The sequence below is a fragment of the Heteronotia binoei genome, chromosome 13 (assembly GCF_032191835.1).
Source record: "Heteronotia binoei isolate CCM8104 ecotype False Entrance Well chromosome 13, APGP_CSIRO_Hbin_v1, whole genome shotgun sequence".
NCBI lineage: Eukaryota > Metazoa > Chordata > Lepidosauria > Squamata > Gekkonidae > Heteronotia > Heteronotia binoei.
In genome coordinates, this window is record NC_083235.1 from 60,745,953 (window position 1) to 60,773,000 (window position 27,048).

Here is a 27,048-nt window from a genome sequence, read left to right on the forward strand (position 1 = left end):
GAACATATGAACATATGAAGCTGCCTTATACTGAATCAGAACCTCGGTCCATCAAAGTCAGTATTGTCTTCTCAGACTGGCAGCGGCTCTCCAGGGTCTCAAGCTGAGTTTTTTTCACACCTATTTGTCTGGACCCTTTTTTGGAGATGCCAGGGATTGAACCTGGGACCTTCTGCTTCCCAAGCAGATGCTCTACCACTGAGCCACCGTCCCTCCCCATGAACATATGAAGCTGCGTTATACTGAATCAGACTCTCGGTCCATCAAAGTCAGTATTGTCTTCTCAGACTGGCAGCGGCTCTCCAGGGTCTCAAGCTGAGGCTTTTCACACCTATTTGCCTGGACCCTTTTTTGGAGATGCCAGGGATTGAACCTGGGACCTTCTGCTTCCCAAGCAGATGCTCTACCACTGAGCCACCGTCCCTCCCTAAACTTGGGAGCATGTAAACTTGGTGCATGTAACCTGGGGAGAAGCTTTCCTGTTGCCCCTCCCTTCCAAATTCTTCCCTTTGTTTTCACTCTGGTACCAGGTACAGCATGTTGGTACAAGAGAAAAGTAGGGGAGAAGTAGAGATTACCCTGCAGGAAAACCCCTCTCTTGTTTCTAAGTACATCCAGATGCAGAGTGAGCCACTTTGTAGAGGACAGGATTCAGTTAAGCACGTAGAAGAGAAAGAAACTGCACGTGTTGCACAGAAAAATAAGATAGAACACTGCCTTTATGGAAATCTTAGGGGCCAATTGGCAGCTGGTAGATTTTGACAAATATTTCTAGCAGTGAACTATCTCACTTTTCTGTGGCAGAATGAGCTCACTAATAATAATTGGCATTGACTTCGTACAAGCTGTATGGCTCCATACATCAGGCCAACCTGACTGCACAAGTAAGCCAAGCACCATACAGTCTAAAAAGAGGGCCCAGGAACCTTTGCAATGCAAAGTAATGCAAAGAGCACCAGGACATAACTTTAAATTGTGAGCAGATGCTCATGCTATCCAAAAGATGTGACCCAGCATTTCTGTGGCAGCACCTCTCAAAATTTGTGGTGCAGCTACCAAGAGCGCAGAATGTCTGAGACTGCGTAGAATGCAGAAATAACATGATAATCACCTGGAGGGCAAGACAAGATAAATGTGAAAGGGTGGGAGTAAAGAGCTAGGGCCTGGCTGAGGGAATAAGAAGAATGGTAGCAGAATCCAAAACAAATGAGGCTGAAATGATCCAAAGTATGTTTGGGGGAAAGATTACAGGAGGAGAAGGAAACAGCTTTGAAAGGGTAAAAGAATAGCAAATGAGCTTGCAAAAAGTGGAGTGTATTTGTGGAATGGAGAGTATTTTTCCACAACTGAATGCTGTTCCTTGTTCCGTGTTGTTGAGTGCTGATTTTTATCCTGTTGTCTCTCCTTTGTCCATCTCTGTTCCTGTGTCGCTCTGTGCATGTTCATGATCAAAACGCCAAAATACTAGTGGCATAAGAAGTGACAAATAGCTCCTGACTTGCTTCCACTTAGGTAGATTATCTGGCAAGGGAATATTCTAACCTGCAATTCAACATGGGATGCTGAAGGCCTTCCTCGCCAACTGATCTCTTTATAAAGGTGTGCATGTTATTTGGTGCACCATTTTAGGTGTCTGCAAGGAAGGCTTCCCAGATGCCACTTCAAAAGCAGGCCAGACCACTTCCTCATAAGAAATACAAGCATGCAAGTAAGTGCACCCACCTGCCACCACTATCTATAGCAATCTTGCAAGAATCTCTGTCTGGAACAGCAGCATTAGGTGAGATCAGGTGCAGACTATACCAGATGTGTCCTGGGCAATATCCCACTAAAAGGCAGGTGGTTTGTGTGTAACTAAGAGGAAATGAAAGGGGAGGGAATAGTTAGAACTCAAGTATAGCTCATGAAGAGGTTTCATGAAATGGAAACATTATTATATCCTACTGTACTTTTCTGGGACACAGACTGTTTTTTTCTTTTCACTTTTGCTAGATAATTTCGGCTTCCACATTCATAAGGCTGTGGTTTGGAGATTCAGCCCTCCCCCCCCCCCCCGCCATCTAAAGCTCCTTTTTTCACAGACTGTTTTATCAGAATTACTGTGTCACCATCAGAATTGCAGGCCCACTTGCTGCCAAATTACACTGCTCTTGTGCGCCTTTGACATTGTGTTATATTAATATTAGTGTGAGGTGTCAGAAAATGAGCGTATATTTATCATGAGTTGTTCAGATGTCTAGAACTCTGAGTCCTAGCGGATTCCTTGGCTACAACACAGGCTCAGGTGTCACTAGATTCCTGTTTGTTGGAAGGAAGAACAGAATAGATCCTATTATTATGCGACAATAAACTAACGTGATCACAGTTACTCTCCGGTGGGAACACAGGGCTGCCGCAAAGGTGTGCTTTGGATGAGCATGAAGCCGAATTAAAGTTTAGAGTCTGGAGTTCGAACACGTTGGAGGATAGTTGTAAGATGTTGTGTCTGAGGACAGAGAGGGTGTTATGAAAGTTATATCAAATTATTTGCATGGGCAGCCCCTGGAGACGGGTATCTGAACTCAGTGACACCTGCTACTGCTGCCTTACGCCCTCACCTGTTTGTTAGTGTGTGTTTGTTTCTGCCAAGCTATGTGAAGCAAGAAGGATGGCTGTATATTGAAAATATTCTTTCCTCCTTAATTTCACATCAAAAGGATCATGGTGGCATCATTCTGGGAATCACATCCAGAATTTGAAGGTATCTGCATAGTTAGTACAGGATGGGGAGTGAAGGCAATGCCAGGCTACAGTGGAGGACCTGGCAGAATCCTCTGGATGGTTGTGAGTCTCCTTTTTGCTCTCGGGCGTTAGCACATCGGGGTAACTGCCGATCGGCAACCTACCTAGCCAACTCTGCTGAAGTGCCATCCGTCCCATCTTCACCTATCCTCGGAATGGGCAACCCCTGACACACCTTCAACTCCGTGTGGCTCTCGCCATATATCCCTTTCTGCTAAGGGAACTGTGACGACACTCACAAATCTGCAATTTGCCTGGCTGTGGAAGCTGCTTATGAGTCTCGAGCACTCAGGCGGCTCTTTGCTAAGGCTGCTGTTATGCACCATTTCTTCAGCTAGGCCAGGATGTTGTGGCTTATGGCAGCTTCTGTTCATGCTGTAAATCTCCAACTGCCTGCGCCCCATCTATCCCAAAGCTATCCGACGCAGCTGCACCCGACACCTTTTCACCAAATACCCACGCCATACGGAGCTTATGTAGAGCTCCCATGGGAGGGGATGATGCTCCCTCAGGAGTATCCCACAGTACAGCAAAGAGGAGCAGGGACACACTATGCTATCATTGCCCCGACAGAGTGTCTGCATGTGTTGCGTCAAATCTGAAAACAATTCAAGCCCCTGATCCCGCACTGAGCATTTTTCAGATGGTTGCTACACCAGGAAAAAAAAATCACCCCATAAAACTCACTTAGAAGCATCTCTGCCTGGCGGGGAATATTCTGAGCCTTGGAAGGCAGCCCAATTGCAGTGAACCCCACATTGTGGCTGTACCGAATGCAGGATTCACATTTATGCTGCTCTTCCACACTGCGCAGCGAAGCCTAGCACAGGTGGCTCTGCAGCTGGGCAGCACAGTTAGACGGGGCCCTGCAGTGCATCAGCTTTGAGCATTGAGGAAAGATGGGCCAGGGTCTTGGAGGGCTGGCCTTGGGGTAACGCAAGCCTTCAGTTATGACAGGCAGTCCAGCCCTGACCTTCCCCAACATTTACAAGTAGCACTTGGAGCTAGGAGCTCTGAAGTCAGTTGAGAAACAGACAGCCGTCTCACTCTCAAAGCTATTGGGGCCACCCATGTTCAAATGAGTAATTTGCCTTTTTTAGGGGGTGGCCCCCAACAGTGCCCCCAAAGTAGTAGAGCCTGGACCTGAGCAGTTGCTAGAAGTGCTGTGAGACGTTCTTGTTTAGCTAGCCTCGGATTAATCTTAATTTGTGTTATATGGTAAGTTTTATATTTTCACAGGTAGTAATGCGTATTTCCAAGTTGCTCCTCCCTCTTGAAATGGGGCTCGTTAAAAATCATAAAGAAAATCCATATAGCCAAATTTTCTCATGCAGCAGCTGCATGATGTGGCTAAGCGACCATTTTCTCTGGATAGAATATAATAATCACTTAAATAAAATATTTGTCACTTATAAATTGCTTAATATACTTTTACTTAAGACTACCTGGTCGTGTGAAGGTATAGTTTGGTAAGATATTGGAGATCCATGATCTGATCTTTAGATGTCCTTAATTTCCCTTAAAAGTGACTGTGAAGATGTATATGATTTTAATCCAGCCGTGGTGGGGGTGGGGGTGGTTAATCTCAAATAGAAATCAGCTATTAGTCCTGCTATTGCTTTTTCTCCCCTATTGGGGTCAGTAGCAAGTAAAGAGGGTGCAGATGTATATCCCAAAAGGGTTAATATCCCCCCCACCCCGCTATCAGTGCTCAGTCCAAATCCTCATTTCAGCTGCTTTTAAAGAAAATTAAGGTAGGGTTGCCAGGTCTGACTCATGGGGACTTTGGGGGTGGAGCCAGGGGTAAGGTTGTGATAAGCATGATTGAATTCCAAAGGGAGGTCCGGGCCGTTACATTTAAAGGGACTGCACACCTTTTAAATGCCTCTCCTCCATTTGGAAATAATGAAGGATAGCGGCACCTTCTTTTGAGGCTCATAGAATTGGACCCCTGGATCCAGTCTCTTTGAAACTTGGGGGAGGGGGGGTTTGAGGAGAGGCAGCAGATGCTATGCTGAAAATTTGGTGCATCTACTTCAAAAAACAGCGCTCCCAGAGCCACAGATACCCATAGACCAATTCTCTATTATACCCTATGGAAATTGGTCTCCATCGAGTATAATGGAGTGCCCATCAGCATTCCCCCCCCCCTGCACTTTCTGATGACCCTGAAGTGGGGGGAAGGCCTCCAAACTGGGGAACCCCCTGCCCCCAATTGGGGATTGGCAACCCTAAATTAAGGACATCTGGAAATCTCACCATGGATCTCCAGAATCTCACCCAGCTGTGTCTTCAGTCAACTCTCAGAAAGGACACTGGGTTATAGAGGCCTCATATGATTTATCAGCCTCTCCCTATTGGTCCAAACATTTTAAACATCAGAGAAGGCACTAGCAAAGGCTTCACAGTAGGCTTCCTCCATAACAGGAGTGGGAATTTGCAAATGGACTCTGTCAGCATGTGTAACCATAGTGGCATACTATGAAATTGAGAGGGGTGAGTGCAGATAATGATTTACTTGACGCAATGTGTGTGTAACCATTTGATAAGCTTCTTGTCTCCGTAATGTGCTATGAAGTGATGAAGAGAATTGTCTTTTATTTCATTATTTATATAAACAGAACAGTATGCAAGTCAAGGTTAATAAGAAGGAGAGGGATGAGGACGGTTGTATGGGTTATATAGACTCTTACTTGCCTGGCCAGAATTTTGTCTTCCACCCAGGTGCCAGTCTAGGAAGGATGTGAAGGGGAAATGTGTGCAAGTTACACCGAAGGGAGGATTTTCACTAGGTACGGTTCTTTCATTACAGCACCATGTGCCTCTAAATGCTGCACCCAGGAGAAGCCTTCTTTTAAGGCATATCATCAAGGTGGAGGATTCTTGTCCAAGGGACATTTCCAGGCATAATTTGTACAGTATCAATGGTACTGTGAATACTGGGAGATACAAGGGGCGTTTTCGCACTGACCTTACTCGGGAGCGACGTCCCTCTTCACCGTGCATCATCTGCGCGGATTTCGCACTAATTGCTCCGCAGAACCCGGAAGAGCGCAAAGTCCCGCAGCTTTTGCGTCGCAAATGTAAACTGTTTTTTGGCCAGTTTACATTTGCGACGCAAAAGCCGCGGGACTTTGCGGCTCTTCCGGGTTCTGCGGAGCAATTAGTGCGAAATCCATGCAGACGCTGCGCAGTGAAGAGGGATGTCGCTCCCGAGTAAGGTCAGTGCGAAAACGCTCTATATGTAATAGAATTTCTGTCACTGATGCATCTTCTGTGAGACAGGCATCCTGTGCACCTTTGAATATCACAACAGGAAGCACGGAATCATACATGTAAACATCATTTTTATATCCTCTTCTATATCACAGTGTCTTGAAAGAGACGTTAGTTCCATTTACAAAAGAAACACCTGCTTAGGCATAAAAGGGCTCATAAACATGTGACACGAGTTTGGATGGGGGGTTCCTCAGCCTGACTCACAGTCACACTTGGCATCGGGGGACTCATCTTAGAAAGCACTCTATGACTTGGTGTTACTTGGTGGTGTTGTGTGAAGGAAGGAGGGCTTCTGCGTTCCCTCACACACTCTTTTCCAGAACAGCAGTGGCCACAGGGGCAAGACAGCTGGGTGTATCTTTGTTTAAGGACATCTGAAAATCTCACCATGGATTCCCAGAATCTCACCCAGCTGTGTCTTCAGTCAACCCTCAGAAAGGACACTGGGTTATAGAGGCCTCATATGATTTATCAGCCTCTCCCTATTGGTGTCCTTTAATTATGTGATGGAGGACATGTAGAGCCTAAGACAGGGCCAAACGGCGTCCCCCTGCAGCTATCTTCACTCTGGAAAATGGTGCAGGTGGGAAGGCCAAACCCCCTCTCTCCATGCAGTGCTCCTGAGCTGCATCAAGTCACAGAGTGCTCTCTAAGGGGAGTCCCCCAATGGTACATATGACTGTGAGTTGGACTGGAAGTTCCTGACCCAACTTGCTCATCTATTGCGTAGATGACTCGGAAGTTCTGTATCCTTAAGACAGTTTTTGAAAAGGGGATTGATCCCTTCAGGTGAAAGGAACTGTGTGCATACCTGGAGACAAGTAGTCCCAGAAATATTTAAATCAAAAGTTGGCAACTGTAGAATATATGCCTACATCTACCCACTCCTTCCCACAAGCTTCAAAGAAGCAAGGAATGTTACTTGAGAAGTAACTCGCTACATTTCTAGTAGCTTCTATTAATCCTGTCTCATAGCTGGAATAGGGTTGTGGCTTAATGGTAGGGCATCTGCTCGGCATGCAGAAGGTTCCAGATTCAGACCCTGGCATCTCCAGTTAATGGGACCAAGCCTTAGATGATGTGAGAGACCTCTACTCAAGACCCTGAAGAGCCACTGCCAGAAGTAGATGATACTGACCTTGATAGGCCATGGTCAGTTTCTCTGAACTGATACTAGACAGATGGCAGGTACCCCTCCTGAGTGTCAAGGCTGGCTTAGTGGCCTGTTTATCCCAAGACAAGAGGCAGAGTTGCAGCAGGTGAGGGGTAGCATCATGTGCTCAAAGCAAGAGAAAGAGAAACCTGTTCAAGCCCTGCTCTGTACTAACCAAATGGCAGCCCTTAGCCCCCCAAAACTGAGAGACACCCATCCCTGGCTTCTTGCAGCCCCAGGGAAAAACCATACCTTGAAAAGGAACATCCTCAGTTAGTACTGGGAAGGCAGGAGATATCTTTTTGTTCCTGCAAGTACAGCTGGGAACCAGCTCTCTGCAGTTAGAGTTGGAATCTGCTGGAACTCTTGAAAGACAACCCAGCACAGGAATAATCCAGCAAATGTGTCTCCTGCTGAATTCTGCTTCTATTCAAGAGAGGTGAGTTGTGTGGGCCTGGCGTGCAACGATGTCTCTGTGCCTTTGGGGTGCAAGTCCGTCAGGCTTTTGTGTGCAGGCATCTGTGGCTAAGAATCGAGGTCTGTCTGCATTTCTTTCTGGATAAATGAAATTGTTTCCAAATGGAGTTCTTGGGGGCAGTTCAAGTCCCTGAATTTGCATATCTGCTGAAGTAATGCATTCATGATATTTGTGTGTGTATGTGTTCAGTCCACAGTTTTTATGCCAGATGTTCTCTGTCCTTGTGGAAGTATCATAGAGAATCCTTCAGTCCCTGAGGACGGGCATCTAGAAAGGTAGTGGATGCCACAGCGCCAGAATTCCCTGGACAATGTCACTGGAGAGCCAGTTTGGTGTAGTGGTTAAGTGTGCGGACTCTTATCTGGGAGAACCGGGTTTGATTCCCCACGCCTCCACTTGCACCTGCTAGCATGGCCTTGGGTCAGCCGTAGCTCTGGCAGAGGTTGTCCTTGAAAGGGCAGCTGCTGTGAGAGCCCTCTCCAGCCCCACCCACCTCACAGGGTGTCTGTTGTGGAGGAGGAAGGGAAAGGAGATTGTGAGCCGCTCTGAGACTCTTCGGAGTGGAGGGCGGGATATAAATCCAATATCATCATCTTCTTCTTCTTCTTCTATTGACTAGAACTTAGTCTGTTTCTCTGAGCTGATGCAAGACAGATGGCAGGTACCCCTCCTGTGTATCAAGGCTGGCTTAGTGGCCTGTTTATCCCAAGACTAGAGGCAGAGCTGCAGCAGGTGAGGGGTTAAGTGCAGGCTCAGCTGTTCCGGATTTTCTTGGTTTTGCAGTGAGCTGTTTGATGTCTGGATGCACAGGGGACTCCCCCGCCTCTCAACCCTCGCTCCCTCCTCCTTTGCTCTCTTCCCGTCCCCTCCCCACACGCGCACACAGACACACACGCACACACACCCTTTGCGGACCAGGCATTCATTCAGCGCCTTCGTCTAATGGCATCAAGTGACTCGCAGCTTTGCGTGTGCTGCTCCTTCTCTGTTTAAGCTGAGGGCACAGCATGCAGCTCCTCCGATGGAGCCCTCTTAAATAGCTCCGCACGGGGGAGCCTGCCAAAAGGAAAAGCCACAGAGAAAAAGCAAGTGCGGTGAAGGGAAGGAGCAGGAGGGTCTGGAAGCAGAGCTGCCAGCATAGCCGCTCCTGGGCTTGCCGGCAACACATGCTCTGCTCGATGGCTAACTCGGGCTGCCTCCTGGTCTCCAACTCAGCCTTGCTCCCCCCCTCTCTACCTTGTCCCCCAGCCTTCCTCTACCTCCAGCAGGTAAGTCTGTCATCTGGTGCCTCTTACTTCCCACGTGGTGGAATCCCCGGAGCCAAAGGTCGCTGGGATTACCCCCTTTCCCGAAACAGCATGCCCATTCGGGTGTCCTGGTCGTCACACGAGTTGTTAAAGGCTCTGGGGCAGCAGCACCTGTGTGCTGTCTGGCTGCAGAGGCACTGTGGCATCAGCTGTGGGCTCGAGATGAAGGAGATGACACGTTTCCTGCAATTTTATGTCATTAAGTGTGGGCGCCTCTGTGCTCAACTTTTGCCAAATGCATGTTTTAAAAAAAAATAGATGTTGCATATGTACAGCATGTGTCAGCACAGTGCTATAAAAAATCTCTTTATTGTAGACCTTTAGTATAGATGTCATTCAGTGGCATGTGTGTTCTGTCCTCCCCCCCCCCCCACCTTTGCAGTCAAATTCTGTGACCCCAGGGTGGTTGGATGTGGCTGTTCTGTATGTATATGTGAAGTAATGTAAAATATAAATCTGTCGGTCTCAACTTGGCCCTCTAAAGTGCTGCAACCCAGTTTCCAGCCAGCTTTGGTATTGCCAGCTGAATCCCAGGCGTCTCCCATAGCTGAAGAATCTTGCTGCGATGTGAGTCTAGTTCGTTAAGTTCTCTGGGGGGGAGGGGGCTTATTGTGGCTACCCCACCCTCCACCAGCACCATCACTGCACTTCCTTTCACCTCATCACTGTGGTCTTTAGAACCACACATGTTTCCTTGCCTGGGAACTCCAGAGGGAAAAGAAGCCGTTGCTTCAAAAAACCTCTTTGCAGCATCGGAAATCCCCATTTCCCAGCTGGGCTAACCCTTCCATTTGCGCTTGAAGGAGTTTAAAAAATTCATGGCATCCTAACCGCTGGCACTAAGTGGTCTGTCGACGTGGCCAACCAGCTTTGGGGAGGTGGGGGGCTGCTTTGTTCTAAGCACTTAGTTGAGGGAAGAAAGGAAAGTGCTTCTTTGGCTTAATTCTTTAACGTTTTGAAATTGAAAGCTTTGAAGCTGCAGGAACAAGGTAGCGGAGACCCAGGAGTTCCTCAAGTTTTGCAGAACGAGGTGGCTGCTTCTTCATTTCTGCACTGTCTGAAAAATGGGAATTCTCTGAAATGTTCTCTGAGCATAGAATGTGCCAGACATGGGGCGAGAGCTCAGACAGTATACTTTACTGTCCTAGAGAAAGAAGAAATTGGCTGGGTGGAGATCTTTGAGCAGATTCCCACATATTGCACTTTGTGGGGCTTCCTATGAAAGGGAAAGCTCATTCACAAAATCCATATGTTCTAAACAGTTGCTGGTAGAATTTATGGATGCCTGGTGGGGGAGGAACAGTGGGGGGATCTCTCTTGTTTTGGACTAGACAACAGTCTCGGCTGAGACGATTAAAGCAGGGAGTGTATTCTTTTAGTGGAATCCCTTCGGGTTTCTGCTTTTGGTCGCACTGCGTAGCGCTTCAGTTTGCTAACTCTTCAGGAAAGCTGCATGGACACGTTTAGCTTGGTGCTTATTGCATTTCCCTTAGACTGGATAGGAAAATATTGCAAATGAGTTCATTAAAAGAGTGACTACTGCCCACAACACTAGCACAGAAGAATTTAGGAGGATTTTCACTTAATGGCTTCATTCACTTTCTGTCCTATTAGTTTTTTATTTGTCTCCTTCACTCGGGCTGCAGATTTTCAGATCCTGGATAAGAAGAAGGCTCTTATCGTATGCAGATGAGTGGGTGGGGAATGAGTTAGGGTTTTGTCTTGAGTTTGGGATGAAATTTCTCTCCTCTTGTGTTCGACAGAATTCAGTATTCTGCATCCAGAGCCCCAGAAATTTACAACAGCGTTGTTTTCTAATTGCAAGATGGAAAAGTGAAAGAAGCGCACACACACACAAAGATTCAAAACGTTAGATGCATTCAAAATCTGGAGCTCCTGACACAATTATTCTTATTCTGCTGCAGTGTGGTGTAGTGGTCCAGAACCTGGGAGATCTGGGTGCAAATCCCCACTCTGCCTTGAAGCTTGGGCCAGTCAGTTCCTCTCAGCCTAATTTATCTCACAGGGTTGTTATGAAGATAAAATGGAGGAGCACAGAATAGAGTGTATACTGCCCTGGAAGAAAGCGGGATAAAAATGTTCTAAGTCAATAAATGTTATAATTCCATGTCTGCCTCTTGTGAAGTCTTACTTAGAGTTGCCAGCCTCCATGTGGGGCTTGGAGATCTTCCTGCTCTTACAACTGATCTCCAGCTGGCAGAGATCAGCTGCCCTGGAGAAAATTAAAGGGTGGTCTCTATGGCATTGTCCATGTGGAGGCCCCTCCCCAAGCTCCACCCGCTTCCGGATCCAACCCCAAAGTCTCCAGGTATTTCCCAACACAGACCTGGTAACCCTAGCCTCTTGCTGCATACATACCCCATGGTGGCAAAATATAAGCCCACAGCATCTTTTTGGTATCTTTACAGGTTATTTTCTGTATTTCTCAATAGCTGGAGGCATTAATGTCATCTTCTACTTTGGCCTAGCTCAAGCCCAGTAGGCAGAGCATCCAGAGATCAGGCTGGAGTTCCTTTGGGGCCTATAAACACAACCCTGAAAGAAAACATGTGTATTCACAGTTCAAAATCTCATCTGCCGCATGTAGATTCATGGGCAATCATTTATATATCATTGGCGGTCTACTGATAATCTCAGATTTCGTGTGAAGTGGCACTATATTGAGTCAAGCCATTTGGGGCCATCTAGGCTCAAAAATACCTTCTCTAGCTGTCCCGGTATCCTGTGCAGAGAACCTGCTGGGACATTCTAATGCTAACCCTGCATAATTCTCCATGCAGTTCTTGTGCTTTGCCACTGAGCATGGACAAGCACACTGTATGTCAGGCTTGGCCTAAGACATTTTGGCTCTTGAGGCAGCAAATGTGAATGTATTCCTTCATGTTGCAATGATCAAATAATACAACTTACTGCCCCTCTAATGGAGCTTCAGATCTGTCACCCGAGGGTAGCTTTTCTGTGGGCTCCATCAAAGCCAATAGTGCTTTTGTGGGTATTCTTAGATATGGGCCGTTGGTTTAACCAAGCATAACAGCAGACTTTGTCCTTAATTTTGCAACACCTGTTTAAAAAATACGTTCGTCCCTGAGAAGTAAAAACTGAATATTGAACCTCACTCAGTCTAACAGTAATGTTGCTAAAATGCCCTGTCATAAAAGGGTTGCATTCATGCATTTTTAACATGTGTATACATTTTTGGATGCCAAGTGCAGAAGGAATTGCTGATACAGTCTCTTGTGACTCTTTATTTCCCACAGGCCCATTAAGTGTTCAGACTGTAGCCTCTCTTTTTGAACTTTGAGATTGCAAACAATAAAAACAGGAATAGGGACAAACCAATTCAGCTTCTCCTTCACTAGCTCTTTCAGTTGTTAATTGCTTAATACTCTTGATGTGGCCATTTACATGGGTGTGTGTATACATTTATGTATTGTATGCAACTTTATCTGGTCATATTTGTGATGTTTCTCAAAAGAATAAAGCCAAGGAACAGGGAGCTTTGGAAAATTAGGGTGTAGATAGTGCAAATTTTTCAGTGAGTAGGTAACGTGAACATGTGTTCATAAATCAAAATACCTTTTCGGTATGTTCTTATGTATTTATGGCTTACTTGTAATGATACTTGTTTTAAAGAGATTAATGATGTTGTCTCTGTGTTTCTGGTGTGTGTGTGTATTTGTAGAAACAGAATAAACCCAGAGCTTCAAAGCTGGAGCAGAAGATTGTTGTTGTGTGTCTAACGACCAGCCCGAATACTGATATGAATGATTCCAGACTCTGTTGGCAGTGAGCATCTCTAGTAAATGGCAGGGCTGAAAGAAATTGGGTGTTACCACTGCTCAAATAAAATTTAAACATTTGGTTCATTAAGTTTGATTTATTCAGCCCCTAGTAAAGCCAAAGTTTTAGCTGAATTGCTTTAATATTAATTAATACTGTATATTTTACATTGCTAAATTTCTCATCCAACAACAAGGTGACCCACACAACGAATCGTGTTGCAGATTAATTCTTTGCACAATTCTTTTGCAGTTAGCTGCCGCTGGCTGCAAGCGCAAAGTAAATTTTGTTCACAAGTATGTTGGAAAGATTCCGCTGAGCTCCCATTACTTTGCATGTTTGTTCTGTCATATTGAAGGGCATCTGAAAGAAGGGTATAGCACTATAGCGATAGTACCCTATGCACTTCGGTTTCTGCCTGAACACCAGTTTTCTCTCGGGGTGGGGTGGGGGAGCTATGTTTTAAAACAACCCTGAGAGAAGCCGGTGCCTGTTTCTCTTTAATCATTATAAAGAATGCCTCTGATAGCATTAGTATTTCACAGGGGGTCTCCAAAACCAGTTTGTTTGGGAACCCATGACTAGCCAGAGGCCTGGCAAGGTTCAGTTTCCTTTGGGGCCTTAGTGCTAGTTGTTTTCTCATACTAGTTGCAGGTGAATACTAGTTGTTTTCTCATACTAGTTGAAGGGGCACACTAGTATTTTTATGTAGCCCATTGTGCCAAAAAAGAGAGCCAGTTTGGTGTAGTGGTTAAGTGTGCAGACTCCTGTCTGTTAGAACCAGGTTTAATTCCCCACTCCTCCACTTGCACCTGCTGGAACGGCCTTGGGTTAGCCATAGCTCTGGCAGAGATTGTCCTTGGAAGGGCAGCTGCTGTGAGAGCCCTCTCAGCCCCACCCACCTCACAGGGTGTTTGTTGTGGGGGAGGAAGGTAAAGGAGATTGTGAGCCGCTCTGAAACTCTGAGATTCGGAGTGGAGGGCGGAATATAAATCCAATATCATCTTCTCTTCAAGACTATGGACCAAAGCTGAGTTAAATCAGAAGTAGTTTTAGGATAGGTAAAATAATTTAGAAGAATAGGGACAAACTAATTCAGCTTCTCCTTCACTAGCTCTTTCAGTTGTTAATTGCTTAATACTCTTGATGTGGCCATTTACATGGATGTGTGTATACATTTATGTATTGTATGCAACTTTATCTGGTCATATTTGTGATGTTTCTCAAAAGAATAAAGCCAAGGAACAGGGAGCTTTGGAAAATTAGGGTGCAGATAGTGCAAATTCTTCAGTGAGTAGGTAACGTGAACATGTGTTCATAAATCAAAATACCTTTTCGGTATATTCTTATGTATTTATGGCTTACTTGTAATAATACTTGTTTTAATTTAGAAGAGTGTCTCTGTTACAAATCTGTATGAGAGCTTGTTGCAATTGCAGAATCTTTTTCTTAATGCAGCATGATAGGCGGAGATTGCGATCATCCTGCTGTGTTGCGTGGTGTTTAAAACCTGCCCTTGGCATAATTAGGAAAGAATCTTAAATGGTTCCTGTAGCAAGCAGCCATCTTCCTGCCCCAATTGGTGCATGTGTTGCCATGAAATGCCCTGGATATCTGGTAATGTGTACAGCAGATTCTTTTGCCGACGGGTGACTCTGTTAATGTATGCTAATTTGCAGAGCAGGTCAAAGCTACTGTAAAATGTGTGCTTGCGTGGCCACTGAGAGTTGTTTGAAGTTCGAAGGCATACGGGGTTCCTGTAGAGCTTTTGGGTCACCCCAAGTAGAGTGCATTTCTAAGCTGACAGCTCCTTCCTGAACAGAAAATTGCCATAGCTTAAAGGCAGCTTAGAGGTGGGGAAATAATGTTATCAGGTTAATTGTCTTTGGAGAATAAATGTTTCTTCATTACTAACCACATTGTTGATAGTGATATCCCTTCTTGTTTATCTATCCTTGGTGCTGCCTCTTCACCCTCTTCGTTTTTCTTTAATTTGGACAATTGCAGCCTAGCTAGGATCCTCTCTGCTCCCCAGGTCCTTTGCCTGCAAAGTAGTATTGGGGTAGCCGTCACAGCTGGGGCAGAAAAGGAAGTGTTTTGTCAGTCCAGTTTGTTTTAATGATCCTTGAAATAATGCTAATATTTTTCTAATTTGTTTTTTTTTTTTGTTCCATGTTTTCATTTGATTTGGCAAACTGGCTTTCCCTTAATAAAGATTACTAAAAATATAACAGACAGAGAGAGTGAGACTAGATGAAAGTTGGTAAGCTATTTAGGCCATGTTGCTTATTCAATAGAAGAATTTTTCCTATATTGATGGGGGAAATGTCCCAACCCCCCAAATGAAAATTTTCAAAGTAAGGTCATACCATTTGTGTGTGTACACATTTTACTTGAAGTCACACAAGCTGGTTTTGCATCCCAAACATATATTGTCATACAACAGGCTGTTTGCGCCCAGTCATGGTTCAAGCATCAATACAAACTTGTAACATACACCCCTCTCCGGTCCCATCTTGCAGATGGATATTCATGTACCATGAAAGGAAAAGAATCTTATTTCGGAAATGTCACAAATAGACCATATGGGTTTGTAGCCTACAGCATGCCCAGTGGAGTCCTAGGCCCTAGTAAACTGGCCACGTGATAGTTAGCTCGATGAAAATGTCAACTCAGTGTGCACCAGTGATGAAAAAGGAGCATTTCTGCATTAGAGTTTATTGGGAAAGGGAAGTGAAAGCAAAATGAACAATATTGTAATTTATGTGGGTGCATTTAGAATACTGCGTGCAGTTCTGGTTGCCTTATTGGCCAGTTTGGTGTAGTGGTTAAGTGTGCGGACTCTTATCTGGGAGGACTGGGTTTGATTCCCCACTCCTCCTTTTGCAGCTGCTGAAATGGCCTTGGGTCAGCCATAGCCCTGGCAGAGGTTGTCCTTGAAAGGGCAGCTGCTGTGAGAGCCCTCTCCAGCCCCACCCACATCACAGGGTGTCTGTTGTGGGGGGAGAAGATGTAGGAGATTGTGAGCCGCTCTGAGTCTCTGATTCAGGGAGAAGGGCGGGGTATAAATCTACAATTCTTCTTCTTATCCTACAAAAGGACATTAAAGCACCAGAAAAAGTGCAAAAAAACAAAAAAAAAACCCCACAAACAGAATGCTCAAAGGATTGGAGCACCTTCCTTACAAGGGAAAACTAAGGAGTCCAGGGCCTTTTAGTTTAGAGGGAAGATCACTTGAGAAGGGGGACAGGGTAGGGTTTTACCAAAATTATGAAAGGGGTGGAGAAAGTGTTCTTCCTCTACCAGAGCACTAGAATTCACAGACACTCAGGCAGCAGATGCAAGACACGCAAAAGGAAGAACTTCACTCAAAGGGTAATTAGTGGGATTCACTGTCAGAGGTTGTAGTGAGGTTGTAGTTTAGTTGGCTTTAAGGGGGAATTAGATAAGTTTGTGGACAATCGTCAGTTAGCAGCAGGCCTCAGATTCAGCAGGAGATCACAGGAGCACATCTCTTGAACCTTTCTGACAGTTCTCCCTCTTCCTCCCTTGTCCATTGAATAGTAGGTGCAGCTGCATAACAATCCCTGGATTAGGAGAGTGGGCAGCCAGCCATCAGCCATGACCTTACTTTGAAAATGCCATGCCCCCAGCAGCCCTCATTAACCCCTGGAGACGCCTGCACGCCCTTTCTCCACTTCTTATGTGATTTTGGGTGGTGGATGCCTTGCTGGACTTTTGACTGTGGGGAGAGGCGCAGGAGAGCCCCAGGCAAGTGAGACCTGCTTGGGCTGGCTGGATCTCTAGCCAGCCCAAGCAGGCCTCACTCGCCCGGAGCTCTACTTTCTTGCATCAGGTTACTTTTGGCTGGGGGTGGCGGCAGCATATGCTAATGAGTTATGCTAATGAGCTCCACCACGTATTTTTCTACAAAACGATCCCTGTTAGCAGTCATGATGACTAAATGAAACCTCTATGTTCAAAGACTGTAACCTTCTAAATACCAGTGCTGGGGCGGGGAAAAACAACTGGAGGAGGTTTTAAGCTTGATGCCCTGTCTGTGGGCCTTCTGGGAACATCTTGCCAGCCATTGCGTGGAATGGAACTTGATGGACCATTTCTCAGATCAAGTGTGACTGCTCTTATGTTATTATGTACCTGCTTTCTTTCCTCCCACCTCCACCCCTATTCGTATTTAAGCCCTGTGCCTAGTATGCCGTTACACAGACTCATAGAACTCAAGAAGTGTCTAGAAATATGCATAGATACAGTGTCAGAACTTCTCAAACAGTTTCAAACATCTTCTGCACATTCATACACTTTTACATACAGATTTAGATCTTTATTCCAGTTGTCCCAATCGTCTAAAGCAGGACAGATTTTGCACTAGGCTTGTTCCAGGTGAAGAGCCTTTTTGCTACTGGGGCTTCTCTCCGTTTTTGCACAGGTTGCCCCGGACCTGCAAGTTGGCAAGCCATTGTTCCGCAGCAAGTGAGATCCTCTGACAAGTGATTTCTGCTTGCCGCGGGAGCGGCGCACCAACTCACAGCTCCGGGGCAACTTGTGCAAAAATGGAGAAAAGCCCTGGGGGCAAAAAGGTTCTCTACTCAGAACAAGCCCAAATGTGAAAGCGGTCTAGGTTTTCACATGAGGAATGAAATTCAATACATCTACTGTCTCCAATATACTTATCTCAGTGACAAATTCAGTGAGTCTCTGTCCTTGTCCAAACATTAATGTTCATAGGCTCTCCCTTTGGCATCTATCAGTCCTGTTACTCATTTACAGTATTTGCTTTAAGGGCACAATTGAAATGGGCAGAGGGCAAAAAACATCTGATAGCGTTACTGTTTTAACTAGAAACCATCTTGTGGTTTTAATAAAAGGTCTTCTCCTCCCACCTCCTACAATTTCACTTGAAAGAATGTGGGCAGAGATCTGTGTCATAACAGTGAACATCCCACTCTGGCTAATGCAACAGGTAATATGTCTGGACCTAGATAGCCTCATCTTTTCAAATCTTGAAAGCTGAGCAGGGTGAGTCCTGGCTAGTATTTGGATGGGAGACCTCCAAGAAATATCAGTGTTGTGATGCAGAGGCAGGCAATGGCAAACCACCTCTGAAGGCGTCTTGCCTTGAAAACCCTTCAGAGCCACCGTAAGTCAGCTGTGATTTGATGGCACTTTCCACCACCAATATGTGCGACTCCTATATGTGTTCCAACCAATGCTCCCTCTAAGCTGTGGGGTCTTGGGAGCAGAAATTCTACTTTGTGAGCTACTAGCATTAAAGTTGTGAGCAAGCAATATGGCTAGTGCATAAATTGGTTTGCTCCGGGGCCATCCTTCCTGAGCTAAGACAAAAATGTGTGACCCGGAGGCTAAAAAACTGTGAGTTAGCTCACAGTAACTCAGCTTAGAGGGAATACTGGTTCCAACATAATATTTTACTTCTTTTGATTACATTTCATTGTTTTCATGCTCTGGCTCTCTTGGGCAGAAAGACCAGGAGAGGTTCCTGTAGAACAGAGCATGTCCAAAAATAGCACACAAGTCTGCTAACCTAGGAAATGGCCATTTCCTTTGATTTGCTTGACTTTCCTTCCTCCCCTACTTCATCGCCTCTCAAAAGGCTGGTGTAATAAAGAGTACTTCTGAGCACATATGAAATCAGTTTCTCTTACTACTAACTATATGTAAGCAGGATAAGGGGACAAAGGCTTCCAGGTTTTGAGGAGATTCTGGGAAGACTTGGGCCTGGTTTTATCTTATTGTAGAAATTTTATCTTATTGTAGAAATCAAGCACTAGATTCATTTTTTTTAATCATGGCATAATCTTTCCCACACTTCGAATGATTTCTGAACTCATCTCTGCCATCTCTGCTGTCTTGTTCTTTTCCACAGGCCACTCTGGTCAAGCTTTAGATTTTGAGGGACAATCTTTGCACTGTTTAGGACAATGAAACTGAAAAAATGTGTTGACTCTCTCTTCCTACAAGTCCTAGATTCTTGTATTAAAAACTTGCAACCAAACTTTGTTCTCTACAGCAGCACAAACATGCCGGGTGATTCCACTGTGCCATGTGCCTTGAGCACTCTGCTAATCTGATATTCCATGTTCATGTATGGTTTCCGAACTGTTTTCAAAAACTGCTTTTGGCCAGCATGGCTCATGGGATGGTTATTAATTGCTCCCACACCAGGTACACATTAGCTGTGTTTTTGGAGAATAATGCAAACATTTTGACAGAGTAGATTAATGGTAGAAAAGGAAAGACAGTACTCATGAGTCATATTTGTAAACAGTAATCTGGAAGCAGAGGAACTGGGGGGTGGAAAGGGACAATCCAGTGAAGATATTCTCCCTCCACCCACCCACCCCAATCTGAAAGTCCTATGCAGACCCTCCAAATTTATTTTTATTGGCAGAAATCACCTACATATTTTTCAGTTTTGTGCCATGACTGTGAATGTTAAAATCTCAGTCTTTAAAAAATCATAAGGTTTTGTCAGAGATACTAGATTCTGTTAATTATCTGCCCAGTTGCACAATCATGGTCCTGAAGATGTTTGGAAACTCCTTCCCCTGCTTGATTGTGATCATTTTTGAAGACTATCTCATGTTGGAGTTGTCATATGTTTTATTTGTTTTTTTTTTCAAAGTGATGTCCCTTTGCAAAGAAAAAAAATCTGGAAAGAAGATGGTCCATGGCAAATCAGGGCAATAAAGGCAACTGACCAACCAAGTTCATCAGGAAGTAGGCAGAGGTGGAGTTCAGAAGAATGTCCCTGGACATTTAGACACCCTGGTGTGCCCTAGCCTGGGTTTCTCCTTGCCAGCCATCTCACTGAATCCAGAGAGATCTAGCTGCTGGCTCTTGGCTACGCCATCTCTGAACAGCCTCTGCCAGTTCTGAGCGACATTGTCGCTGTATCTGAGAAGCACATCCATTACCAATGAAGTTTGCGTTGAATCAGCAGGATCCAATCCAAGCTTCTGAATGTGCTTGGATCGTGTTCTACAAGAATGTAATCCCTGGCACTGGGCATCTTCTACAAAGAGTGAGGCAATCTCTGGCAGAGAACAGTCTGAAAAGCAGCCCTAGTGGTGGGGCTGATTATGCAAAAAAAAAAAGGACAGTGACTGCAGGCCTTCTCTCTTGATACAGGTCTGAATATGATATTTGGGAATATTTATAAGACCAGTTTAGACAGGGGATGAGGGAGTGAAGCAATCTACAACATAAACCTGGTTAGAACAGAGGATATGGGGCAATACATTTCCCTACAGTGAAAACCCTTGTTCTTCCACATAGCTCCACAAACATGTCCAAAATCCACAAATCAGGTTTGCTCTCTATTTCTGCTTCTGTTAGTGCTTACTCCCCATTCACCCCATCGCTTGCAGCATGTTCATGTGGAATCTTTGATTTATAGTAATATATGCCAATGGAGATGGAAAAAATCCTCGGTTCATTCCACAGTGTTGTTTTCAGTTCCCTGTACAGATTGTTTTCTGCTTTCAAGCAAGTGATGGGCAAAAGAAACCAAACCCCCTTTATGGTACAGGACCATCAGAAATGCTAAGCATTATACCTCCTGGACAGTCTCTAACCTCTGAAGCCTTCACTGCTCCGTCACAGAACTAAGCAATAAAGTAACTTGTATTTATATAGTGCTTTTTTCAAAGAGTTCAAAAGACTTCAGATCAAAACAGACACGTAGGGAATTCTGAGTAAGGAGCTCCCACTGTTTTTTCTTTTTAAATAATTGCCCTGCGGTGCCTGGATTTGGATTGGGATCTTTCTCCCGTGCCATTTTTTTTCAGCCATAAGGATACCACAGGGCTGCTGTTTGCCCCATTTAAATCACAGCATGTCTATTTGTTCCCACAGTGTGGTCCCAATCCAAACTGAGCCTCGTGCACCAGTTGTTTAAAAGAAAAGGAACAATGGAAGTGCCGTACGTAGAATCAGTATCATTTGCTTTGGCCCTCACCCTGCCACATCACTGAAGCTTCATATATGCTCTTTATTTTTAAGACCCGGCTGTTTTCCCTCCTGCTTTTTCCTAGAGATACCAAAAGACCCAAATGTCTATGGCACTTATGACACCAGTATTGCAGATCTTGACTGCCCAGGACATGAACTGATTAAAGCTCGTGATCCTAACTATTAATGAAGAACTACAGAAGCAACTTCCCCTTTAAATGCACTACAATGTTAACGAATCCAGTAGTGCTATCTTAGTAACTGTATAAATGTGATGGGGGGGTGAGGGGTTTCTTAATTGCTAATTACAACCCATCCTCCAGTCAGTTTTATCCCAGCCATGTTGAGCTTGGGTATCCAGTAAGGTAAAGGTAAAAAAAAAAGTAGTCCCCTGTGCAAGCACCAGTCTTTTCCAACTCTGGGGTGACATCGCATCACAGCATTTTCATGGCAGACTTTTTACAGGGTGGTTTGCCATTGCCTTCCCCAGTCCTCTACGCTTTCCCCCCTGCAAGCTGGGTACTCATTTTACCGACCTCGGAAGGATGGAAGACTGAGTCAACCTTGAGCCGGCTACCTGCTCTAGCTAGCAAAAATGTCCACATCTCTTATGCTCTAAATTTCACCCCCATTCATCTAATTTACATGTGATCAGGAAAGACACTTGAACAGCTTCTAGTCCTGTCAGTTTTCATTCCAGAATTGGGCCCATGCGTGGGAGGGAATAACTTCTCAAAATGAATGGACCCGTGTTTTTCACAAGTGACCATATGTGGGGTTGTGTATTTTTATCCACATGACAACACTGTTTAGGTTAGGTTAAGAGTGTTTGAATGAAAATTTTAATTCTGTCTCAGTCCAAGTCAAACACTCAATTGAGTATGCCACATAGGTTATTAATACCTATGAGAGGGGTATCCTAGAGAGGGGTAGAGTGGACTATAGTAGTTGTTTCTGACCCTTTTCAGTACAGAAGAAAGGGAGAAGGTAGGACCCTTGGGAGGAAAATGCTTGTGAAAAATAGAGGGTTGCCTCATCAACTAATGGGAAGGGATTGGATTGGCAGTGAGCCTCCTTGTCAGGGCCAGTTCCAGGTTTAGGGAGGCCCTTGGCAGAGAATGCCCAGGGCCGACATTCCCCTCTTCCCACCATCAAGCTTCCTTGCCATCTACCCACATGCCACACACTTGGCTGTGTATTGCTTTCCTGACCCACCCCCCTCACACACACTCTCCATATGTCTTCCCTCCAATGGTGCTGAGTAGTATGTGTGGTGGGGGTGCTTCTGCCATTGCCACTAGGAGCACTACCATAAGAACATAAGAGAAGCCTTTTTGGATCAGGCCAATGGCCCATCCAGTCCAACACTCTTGTGGCACACAGTGGCCAAAAAAACCCAAGTGCCATCAGAGATCCACCAGAGGAGCCAGGACACTAGAAGCCCTCCCACTGGGCACCAAGAATACAGAGCATCACTGCTGCAAACAGAGAGTTCCAACAATACACTGTGACTAACTTACCACTTTGCTTCACCCTCTCACCCTTGCCAGGCAGTGCTGGGCAGCACATGCAACCAGGAGGGGGTAAAGTGTTCACAAGTGAGTGGGCAGGAGAAGACTGTGTGAGCTGGGAGGAGCACTGCCCTAGGCGCTTCCCCACTTCAGGAAATGCTGGTCCTGTTTGTGACCCCCCCCCCACAAGTGTTCACAAGTGAGTGGGCAGGAGAAGACTGCATGAGCTGGGAGGAGCACTGGGCCCTAGGCGCTTCCCCACCTCAGGAAATGCTAGTCCAACCCTGCTGCAGATAAAGAGAACTGACTACTTTTAGTACCAAAGTATTAAGGGAAAAGAAATCTCTCCTAGGTGGCTGGATGGGTAGCCTGGAGTAACTCCTCTGCTCCCCACCCCAAGAAAAAGAGCTGTTCTAAGAGGAATAGGAAGAAGCAAGAAAGAGAATGAGCCAGCATGTTGGCTCGGGAGCTGCATGTTGTGGGGAGTTAATTAGAGTTAATTAGAGTAATTAGCTTGCAAATGAAACTCAGCATTTCCTAACATTTCTTCTTTCTTATGAAAATCCTAACCAGATAAATATCATAGTGTGGCTATCCTGGATCTAGAAACAAAGGTGGTGGCAGTATCTGATAGCAGTTATCTGCCGCCCTAATCCTCATCTCACCTATTCCTGCCCCTTCTCTTTGGTGTGAGAATCTTCACTGTTCTTGCTGCAGCACACATACATTCACTCTCCAAACTTCCCAGCCCACACCCTCTCCTGGTCTCTCAACAACACCCCTTGTTTGAGTTATTTAAATGCGTGTTGCCTTGATGGCCAATCCCTAATATAGCAGCTGAACTGGAAACCCATAGACTTCACCAGAATAAGATGATGTGCTACAGATTTCAAGGCAGCGTGACAATTATGAAACTGTGGAGCCACTCTGGAAGCATAGTCTGCACTCAGGACAAACATGCCCATTCATCTCCAAGACTGATCTCTGACGAGGGGGAGGAAACAGCTCTGAGTAGAAGCATCAGTCAGCTGTGCACAGTCCCGATCGGCTGACCCCTTGTGATGATACCGAGAAACACCCTCACTAGAGCAATTCGGCTTTTTTTAAAAAAAGTTCCTTTAAAATGTTTTTATAGGAGTATAGCCTATACTCCTGTTTGTATAAATGGAGGAACATAACCGATAACAGAGCCATAATTTAATATGTGGGTATACATATCAGCTGCAAAGCCATGCTTACTGAAGGATGGACAGTGAACTCTCTCTGTGTATTATGTCCCTCTTCGCCTATAATGATGGCATAATCCTTGATTATGCTGAGCAGTGGTTGAAGCTCCTGAAGAGTGTGATATCCTCCGATGCATAATACAGATCAAATTGTGTGGCTTCACCACTAATTACTGAGGTATTTGATCAGCTGGGGCAGTTGTGATCGGGAGCATGCTGGGGACCCCTTGACCACTGAGCTGTCCTGGTTGCCAGCTGCCACTCTTGGGCTCTCTGCCGCTGCTGCAGGTGACAATGGGGAAGGGATTCACTTAGGCAGTGGCCACAGCGTTCAGCTGCAGGGCCATAGAAAGGGGCCCCTGACTGCCTCTCAGCAGATGGCATTTGATGGCTGCTGCTTGAGTTTTGGGGTCAGATGGCTAACAGGGCACTGCCATCCCACACCTCCCTGATTGCTGATGCTGCTGTGAAGCCACCACCACCTCAGCTCTAGATGCCTCAGCAGCCCTGGATTAACCATTAAGCAAAACAAGCACATGCTTTGGGCACCAAGGGAAGGGACACACCACAGAGTTCCCCCTCAGCTGTCACGCCCTTAGCTCTTTCACTGCCACACTTGACTTTAGTCAGTTTTTTTTGTAATTGTCCTTTTGTAATTTTGTAATCTGCCATGTTTGGTTTTAAAAGTGTCATCAGATATCACATTTGTCTGCATCTCATGGCATGAGAGTTTTGCTTCCATCTTAATAATCAAATTTGTCAGTTAAACCATGGAAGGCTGAGGGGGACTATTGTTGGACTGTGCTTAGGGCAACATTTAGCCTTAATCCGGCCCTGCACCTCATCCTCCACTGTCATTGCCTCTAAAGTTGCAGAGGGATTGGCATCACTCAGGCAACTGCCAACAATCAGCTGTTGGATGGTCAGGAGGTTGGCTGCTGTCCTGAAGCCACGCTACCTTCCCAGTTCCAAAGGTAACAATGGTGAGGGTTGAAGACTCCATCCCTTACTATCATCTCTAGAGTCATGGCAGACCTGTGGCCAGCAATCAGCTGTGGAGCATGTTAGGGTTGCTGCCCTGATTACCACCCTGAATCTAGTTATTGGGGGGGGGGGGCATCCTTAAATTTGGCCAAGTGCCCCAGGTTCACTAAGTCTACTCCTATTTCTGATGGAGAGCGTGGAATCATAGCTTGTTATTTGGTTGAGAAAGGATGGGGCAACTCTGTAGGGATGTAGGATAATGGTGAGGCAGTCCAATCCAGGATAATGATGATATTGGATTTATATCCCGCCCTCCACTCTGAAGAGTCTCAGAGCGGCTCACAATCTCTTTTACCTTCCTCCCCCACAACAGACACCCTGTGAGGTGGGTGGGGCTGGAGAGGGCTCTTTCAAGGACAACCTCTGCCAGAGCTATGGCTGAGCCAAGGCCATGCCAGCAGGTGCAAGTGGAGGAGTGGGGCATCGAACACAGTTCTCCCAGATAAGAGTCCACACACTTAACCACTACACCAAACTGGCTCTCTTTCCTTCATTGGCGTTCACTTTCCTTCATTGACAATTATTCTTGCTGTTGGGAAGTGATCTCTTTTGCCATTCTTCAGTTTCAACAACCACCCATTTCCAGGTATTTCTTATTGAACAGCCAGGGCTTCTTTTGTAGCAGGAACTCCTTTGTATATTAGACCACACACCGTTGATGCAGCCAATCGTCCAAGAGCTTACAGGGCTCAGTACAAGGCCCTACTGTAAGCTCCAGGAGGATTGACTACATCGGGGGTTTGTGGGCTAATGTGCAAAGGAGTTCCTGCTACAAAAAAAAGCCCTGTGAACACCTTTCTGTGCCTTACTGGAAAGTAACGACAGGATGAGACCCTTACCATCCCCAGCCTTAGCTGTTTTGGAACTCCACATTAAACAGACCAAGATCCCTTGCACAGTCAGTCTCCAGCTGCAAATACTGACATAGCTGATTTCCCCCTGCCTAGCACCACCTCCGCGGCACTACTGCTATAATCTGATTCTGTTAATCACCCACCCTTTCCAAGTGGCCACTTCAGCACTTTCCCACCTAGCAGAGCCAGAGCACTTTTCCCTGGCCCTCACCAGCCCATTCAGAGCCCCTGACAGCCACGAATCCCTGACGCCGACACCTTCTCGCTCCATATCGATCCCCTTTCCTTTCCAATCTGTGCTGCCAGGGTGATGGATCAGAGATGCTGTGGCCTTGTGCACCTTTCCTCCTTCCCTGTTCTCACTGCTGATGCACCACAAAGTGTGGGAACTTGGAGGGACATACCAAGTGCCTAATTCTGCCATGGAACACTCGGGTGGATATTATTCACCCTCTCCACACACATGGCCTGGCAATTCTAACCCAACTCCATTTATCCACACTTTTCCTGAGTCGCCAAAATTCTTTGGAACCACTCTTAGAATGGTTTCTGAAACCCTTTCCTTTTAGTGATTTTGAGGGTCCCTGGCTAAGCCCTTTGTGTTGGCCCTGCTTTACTGACTGAGAATTTCTTCATGAACTATTTGCTAAGATAACAGGCATTGTGTGAGGACAATATGGCCCATGATTACTTGAGCTGTTTGGGGTCCTAGGACCTTTTCTTTACAAACTGTATTCTGTTTGGCATTGAAAGGTAATGACAGGAGCAAGACGAACAAGAGTACTGAGAATAAGAAAAGGATAATGCCAAAATGAGTCCCCAGTGGCAGTCTGTGAATTGAGACCATGTATGATGACCCACCCGGAGTTTCACATAGCAAGTGATAAGGATTTTAGACTTAAGAATAGAAATGGAAGTATAAGCAAAATCTGTTATGCTTGTGTGTGTGTGTGTGTGTGTGGAAAATTTGTCTTCCCCTAAAAGTCATTCATTTTATTACATTTTTAATCAAATTTGTTATTTGCCTAAAGGTTACTGATCTGAATGCTAACTGTTTGGTTTGATCATAGTGTCCGGATATGTGCCGAACCCGGAAACTGCAGCTAGTACAGAACGCTGCAGCCAGGCTGTTATCGGGGCTCCCTAGGTGGGAGCACATACAGCCGAGGCTGCGGGAGCTGCACTGGCTGCCAGTAGTGTACCGGATTCGTTACAAGGTGCTGATTATCACCTTTAAAGCCCTATATGGCTGAGGTCCTGTCTACCTTAGAGACCGTCTCTCCCCATATATTCCCCAGAGGGTACTATGATCTGGTTCTAAAAAATTATGGCAAAACTGAAAGTCACCAGGGAAAGGGCCTTCTCGATTACAGCTCCCTACTGGTGGAACCAATTGCCAGAGGAGGTGCGGGCCTTGCGGAGCCTTGCCCAGTTCTGCAAGGCCTGCAAGACTTCTCTCTTTCAGCTGGCTTTTACTTAATGTGGAATCTGCTGTAAAAGGAATACCGTTGCCACGGAAAAACAGTAAGATGGGTAACATCGAGATTTTAGCACCAAACTGATTGGATGGTTTTAATTAGATGGTTTCAATGTATAACATGTATATATGATTTGTCATTAAC

General features: G+C 45.6%; 1 protein-coding gene across 16 annotated transcripts in view; it reads left to right on the forward strand.

The window, feature by feature from the left end:
* RBFOX3 (RNA binding fox-1 homolog 3) overlaps positions 1 to 27,048 on the forward strand; it is a 509,742-nt gene that overhangs the window by 414,255 nt on the left and 68,439 nt on the right. For 4 of the 16 annotated variants that reach the window (XR_009556140.1, XM_060253324.1, XM_060253335.1 and 1 more), the window contains exon 1: positions 8,580 to 8,959. The exons of 5 other annotated variants lie outside the window; for them this stretch is intronic. Coding sequence is in view for 9 of the 11 variants with exons in the window: in XM_060253324.1 (XP_060109307.1) it covers positions 8,858 to 8,959 (102 nt within the window). In the remaining 2 variants the exon portion in view is untranslated. Of the gene's footprint in view, positions 1 to 8,575; positions 8,960 to 27,048 lie in introns of those variants that run through there. 7 more of the 16 variants (XM_060253327.1, XM_060253336.1, XM_060253326.1 and 4 more) reach the window with 5 other exon arrangements.